Below are 6,748 nucleotides of genomic sequence, written 5' to 3' on the forward strand. Positions count from 1 at the left end.
AATATTTATTCAGATCAATGATGAAGGTTTATTATGAAAAGCATAACCTATAATAAATAAATATTTTATTGTAATTATTGTCAATAACTATATACTTACCTGATTTTTATGTAATAAATAATAACTGTTTATATACTACAAACCTGTTCGAATTTCTAAAAAAATAAAATCTTACTTTAGAGATCAAGACTTTTCTGGTAGTATAGAAGATACTTTTCAATTTTTGTATCATATAAAACTCCTGAAATTGAAAAGGTTTAAATATTCACTTAATATTTGTAAAAAAATTTATGCATCTTAATAATTATTGTAGTAGTAACTATATTAAATATAAAATTATATCCATGGCAATTAATAACTGCTCAGGTATCATATAAACATACCAACAATCTTAAATGTATATAGATTATTCCTCTTTCTAATACAACAAGCCGGTATGGATTATATTTAAATATATTGAAATCTTTAAGATTTTATGTCAGATAATCACTTAATTGGTTATAGACCTAAGGAAAATAATGCTTTAAGTATTGAAAGTATAAAAACTGAAATTTCACTTCTTAATTTAACACAATTTACTAAATACACGTGGTGAACTAGTTTTTATTACAGCAGGTAAAGCGTTGCGACCCCACCGATGGTCGCAACGAAACTGAATAGTGAATGCATAGGGAATACTGATTCTAATACATATATATATATATTTCCAAAAGAATAAACGATGCTTCCACGCTGACGACAGTTGCTCTTGCGCACAAAAGAATGCGCGGAAAGTATGATACAAACTGAATGACAAAATTTTAGTCCGAACATATAGCATATATATATATAATGCCCAAATAATTTGCTATAATTGGAAGTTAATCAAAAATACATTATTCGTACATCTATCTTCTTAATAAATATTACAAATTGAGGAGAGCAAAATTTCATACTTCATTCTTACTAGTCATTTATTCGAAATAAAAATTCACTAATAGAAAGTGTAAATTGAAAATATAATTTAAAATGATTTTAAAATTTAGATGAAATTTATATTCATTTTGATTAACAACTTTGTAGTTCTTGACTTTTTTTTAAAACTTATTGAAAGTTTATAGTTTAAATTTAAATAAGTATTAATAAATTGTTAACAAAGTAAATTAGAAGTCTTGAAAAAGAAATATACTGCAAAAATAGGTATCTTCTTGGTATCTTAAAACAAGATGTTAAGATGGAATGCTATCTTCAATTCGCTTCCATTTTAGAATAAGATGTTAATTTTAATATTAAGATACTTTATTCCTATTATAACATCTTAAAATAAGACACTTTAAATAACTAAAAAGATACTACCAAAACATCTTATATTAAGACACTTCTTTTTGCAGTGTATAAATTATTTATAATATCTGTATAGAAAATTCTAAATAATCGGATAATGTGAGTTTATTGAATTGAACAAATCATCCTATCGCATTTGTTTCTATAAAAAAGGCGGAATAATATTTACCTATAGTTACAAAGGTAACAAATAGATGTAATTTAAAAAAAATAAAATAAAATTGTGGTTTCTTACAGAAACAATTGACATGTGTATAGATTTCTTTGATAACGCTGCAGAAATTGCCATATTATATTGTAGACACAAATTTTTTTTTTCATTGTACACCTATTTTCATTTTTAGGGTTCTCGTTCTCGGTTCGGAACCCTATTAATATAGGTTTTTTTGAAATCGTGTACCCCCCCCCCCCCCCGAGCAGACACATCTTTTGATATAGAGAGCTCAAATATTTCAACCCAGACAGTTCATATTTAGTATATAAATATGTATTTTTACGTGAAAAATATGGGGAAAAAAACCTGTCACCATTGGAGTTGATGATTAACTTTTTATCAAATTTTTCAAGAAAAAATGACAATTTTAGAATGAAAAATGTATTTTTTTACCTAAAACGAAGAAAATTTTATATAAAGGAATTCCTTTATTGAAAAACCCTGTACAAGATCTTGTACAAGAAAATGTACATGTTCGCAGCAGCTGAACTTGTACCTGTTCTGGTAAGAACATGTACAAGATCTTGTACAATTTCCGCACCAGAATTTGGAACAAGTTCTTGTATTAAAACTTGTACAAGATCTTGTACAAGTAAATATATTTATTATTTATATATACAAGAAAATGTAGATTTTCTTTTACAAGTTCATTAAAAAAAAATTTTTTTTTTTTTTTAAATTTGAGATTTTAATAATTTAGAATATATTAAAACCTTTTACTCAAGCATGCCAAAAATTATTGCGCAGCTGTAAAGTCCTAAGAAAACTACTGCGCAGCCTTTAAAGTTTTTAATTTTTACTAAACGAAGACATAAATGAACCTGTACGAGAAAATGTACATGTTCTTGTACATTTTCTTGTATACAAATATTAAAAATATTTTTGTACACGATCTTGTGCAAGATCTTGTACAAGTTTTAATACAAGAACTTGTTCCAAATTCTGGTGCGGAAATTGTACAAGATCTTGTACATGTTCTTACCAGAACAGGTACAAGTTCAGCTGCTGAACATGTACATTTTCTTGTACAAGATCTTGTACAGGGATTTTCAATAGGGTCAAATTTATATATTTTGTGACGTATTTTTACGTGTAGATTACAAAAAAAATATAGCGAACATGATTGGAGTTGATTATCATAGCGTTGTCAAGGAAAAACCATGAATTTTTACGAAAAATACCTAAAAATGAGTATGTACCCCCCCCCCTAGCGGCCACATCTTTTGACATAAAGAGCTCAAATTTGACACACTTACGTATTTTTACGTGAAAATTACAGGAAAATTATAGCGAAGTTCATTCAGATCGATTTACATATAGCGTTTTGTTTAGTGACAAACAAATTGTTTCTATCGCATATGGTTTTGTTGATATTCAAAATTGAAAAGTGTCCTACTACTTTCTGGTTTACCCTGTTATAGTAAATTTTCAATTTCTTGAATGTAAATAAAATTTCAAAAATGCAGGATTCTTGTTATTTTTCAAAGTTTACGATAACTGTCTGATTTGCTAAAAAAAAATTCTTTTTAAAATTAAGTACATACGAATTGACGGCCATTTTTACAACGTGCTACTGCGGAACACCGTTAAATGATCATAGCGAGTGTTTATACAAATTGCATACAAGTTAGGTGATTTTCTGAACATATGCTCTCATGTAAATTGTTTTTCGAATGGGTCAAGCAATCTGTTTTAAACGTATACTAAACATTGTAATAAATATTAAAATGGTAAATAAATAAATTAATTGATATATCTATTTCCCCAAATTGTATATCCATAAAAAATTCAGCATGCACAAAGTGATCATACTTTACAAAAACACGTTTATTTATTATATTTCATTAATAAAACTTTATAGTAAAGTCAGTTTAAATTGTGAAACTTCTCAGTCCATCAATATTTCTTTCAAATAAAAGAAGAAAATTATTTTTTTCAGCATTAAATATAGTGAAATTTTTAGTCGTCTTCTAATTGGGACATTTACCTTATTTGAACATTTTCCGCTATATACACATTTGTAACGATGATGCCTTTCACGGATGAACTTGTCGCACTCATATGAACAAGTTCATCCGCGAAAGGCATCGCTGCATGAACTAGTGTAAGTTTCAATACAAACATAAATTATATATCTTAAATACTTAAGATGCCTTTTCAATAAATTCAATATGTATTCTATAAATTCTTTAGTCCATTTATCACTGGAATTGGTTTACCAATAAAAATAGTTGTACTCAGGAGAGGTTTTTTTTTTAAATTTCACCCTCTTCTCAGCCAAGAAAACCTATTGGGTATAATCAACGCAAATGAGAGTATTCCTAGTTTAAGGCAATCTGTAATGACATTAGATAATTAAGTTTCTACACGAAAAACTCTTTAAAAAACAAACAATAATAATCTAATAATTCAGGATATATTCAGATGCTGTTAGGGTAATTTTGACTCGGATAGAATTATATTGCGAGGGGAGGTTCCTATTGCGGAAGTCAATAAAAGAATCGATTTTTTTTATTGCGCCGAGATCGTAAATCGTCCGCCATATTGAATTTTGAAAATCTGACATCATATTCGTGACCCTAAAAACACCCGAGTAACGAATTTCAGGCAAATTTAATCAATTTTTTTAAAAGTAAACAAATATTACACATAATTAATGTTTCAAAAATTTTAAACGTGTTTTTCTCGAAACAAGATTTTTCAAACTGGTGGGCATCGTAGCGTCTAAACTATTTAATCAATCAACTTCGGGTTTGCGGCTAATTAAAGGTAACTAAATTTTGCTGGGGTTATACCTATAATATATGTTACAATTGTCAACAATGAAGATTTTTTACAACAGGTCAAACATGAAAAAATAAGGCAAAAAATGAAGTGTTTTAAAAAAGTGGCCGCCATTTTGTCATTTGTTTAACTTTTTACTATTTTATAAGTTTAACCTATTCTTTAAGATGTCACCTTTCTAAAAAATTTTGAGTTTTTGTTTTAGACTCAAAATTGCGCAGTGTAAAATGCCCACCGTTTTCCCTATGTAAAAAAACATTGTTTACTAAGTGCGCCATATTGGCCGCCATTTTAAAATTTTTTGAAAATGAAATATGTTTTAAAAGTTTAAGGACGTACCTTTATTTAAAAAAAAAACTACATCACTAACCCCCACAGCACCGAAAATTTCCTAAAGATTTATTTGCAAACTTCGGAAACTTTAATTGCAAAGTTTAGAGAAAATTGTATAAAGATTTAAATGTCCAAAATGAATAAATGTTTGGCGTAAAACTTGATGGAAGATTTAAATTAAATTTTCCAGAAATTTTCGAGGCGAAAATTAAGTGAAGATTTAAATTAAAGTTTCGTGAAATGTTTGGCGTAAAAGTTGACTAAAAATTTAAATTAAATATTTATTAAAAATTTATACCGAAAGTTGAGTGAAAATGTAATTTAAATATTCAGTCAATTTTTGTGATGAACATTTCCTAAAAATTTAAATTAAATTTTCGGAAAAGGTTGGACGAAAATATTTGTAAAAAATACAAAAATAATATTTAAGAAGTATTAATATTATTATTAATATTAATAATAATAATAGATAGATCTTTATTATTATTATTATTATTATTATTATTATCAATAAAAAAAATTTACTATCTGGGATTAAAAATAAAATAAATAATATACAAACATTGTTGCTCTGCTTTGATTCACATTGAATCAAGCACTGCATGCTTGTTGAGCAAGAACTTTTGAAAACAAATTATAGGGTGCTGGGGATTGAACCTACATTCGCCGCGCGCTAGCTAAAGACCATAACCACTACACTACAGATATCTGACTGAAAAAAAAAATCTTCCACACACTCTACAACTTTATATTATCGACTTTTGAGTCGATAAGTAGGATCACTTGTCTATCAGTAAGTTGTAGAGTGTGTGGAAGATTTTTTTTTTCAGCCAGATATCTGTAGTGTAGTGGTTAGGGTCTTTAGCTAGCGCGCGGCGAATGTAGGTTCAATCCCCAGCACCCCATAATTTGTTTTCAAAAGTTCTTGCTCAACAAGCATGCAGTGCTTGATTCAATGTGAATCAAAGCAGAGCAACAATGTTTGTATATTATTTATTTTATTTTTAATCCCAGATAGTAAATTTTTTTTATTGATAATAATAATAATAATAATAATAAAGATCTATCTATCTATTATTATTAATATTAATAATAATATTAATACTTCTTAAATATTATTTTTGTATTTTATACAAATATTTTCGTCCAACCTTTTCTGAAAATTTAATTTAAATTTTTAGGAAATGTTCATCACAAAAATTGACTGAATATTTAAATTACATTTTCACTCAACTTTCGGTATAAATTTTTAATAAATATTTAATTTAAATTTTTAGTTAACTTTTACGCCAAAATTTAATTTAAATCTTACGTCAAGTTTTACGCCAAACATTTATTCATTTTGGACATTTAAATCTTTATACAATTTTCTCTAAACTTTGCAATTAAAGTTTCCGAAGTTTGCAAATAAATCTTTAGGAAATTTTCGGTGCTGTGGGGGAAGTCATAACCATTCCCCGTAAAAAATTGTCAAAGTTTGTGTTGATTTTGGCCACTGCAATGGGAACTTCCCCTTAGTAAACTTAAAATTTTTAATATAGAAAAAAATTCAAATAATCCTCACAGCAACGTATATTTCAGGATATTCAGTGGACATTCTAGGGATATCATTTGATTTGAGAAAATTAAGATGTCCGTGGATGTCCTAATTTCTCCGGGCAAAATAATATCTTTAGAATGTCCGCAGGACCACTTGAATATTCGGATGCTGTTACAGAAAAAACGTTTAATAGAAATGATCCATATTAAGAGAATAAAAAATAAAGTCATTTTATTATTAAGCATTTTTTGTTTATAACGATTTTAGGAACAAAATTCTCATGAATGAAAAATTGATTTATAAAAAGTTTCTGATAGAATCGAATTTAATTTGCAGATGAATTCCATTGTTAGTTTCTTTAAATTATGGTTGGTTTCATCTTGGAACTAAAAACTTTAACTTAACTCAAAAAAATTAAAAAGTGTGATAAAACTGCTTTTTAGGATAAACAAAAAACAGATGTCAAACATTTTTTAAAAAACTACTTTTATTACTTCCGTAGTGTTACTTCCGGGATTGCCTTAGTCAGAATTCGCAGTTACTTATTCTTTTTT

The 6,748-nt window shown here is 27.4% G+C and overlaps 1 protein-coding gene across 5 annotated transcripts in view; it reads right to left on the bottom strand.

The window, feature by feature from the left end:
- Positions 1–657, bottom strand: part of LOC127279393 (extracellular sulfatase SULF-1 homolog) — a 49,702-nt gene extending 49,045 nt beyond the window's left edge. Inside the window, exons 1-2 of one of the 5 annotated variants that reach the window (XM_051301716.1) lie at positions 384–657; positions 176–241 (exon numbers count right to left, since the gene is read on the bottom strand). Coding sequence is in view for 1 of the 5 variants with exons in the window: in XM_051301719.1 (XP_051157676.1) it covers positions 176–232 (57 nt within the window). In the remaining 4 variants the exon portion in view is untranslated. The remainder of the gene's footprint in view (positions 1–175; positions 242–383) is intronic. The other 4 variants (XM_051301718.1, XM_051301719.1, XM_051301715.1 and 1 more) reach the window with 4 other exon arrangements.
- Between the last annotated feature and the right edge of the window lie 6,091 nt (positions 658–6,748).

The sequence above is a fragment of the Leptopilina boulardi genome, unplaced genomic scaffold (assembly GCF_019393585.1).
Source record: "Leptopilina boulardi isolate dan_hultmark-lab unplaced genomic scaffold, ZJU_Lbou_2.1 LbouV2_216, whole genome shotgun sequence".
Classification (NCBI taxonomy): domain Eukaryota; kingdom Metazoa; phylum Arthropoda; class Insecta; order Hymenoptera; family Figitidae; genus Leptopilina; species Leptopilina boulardi.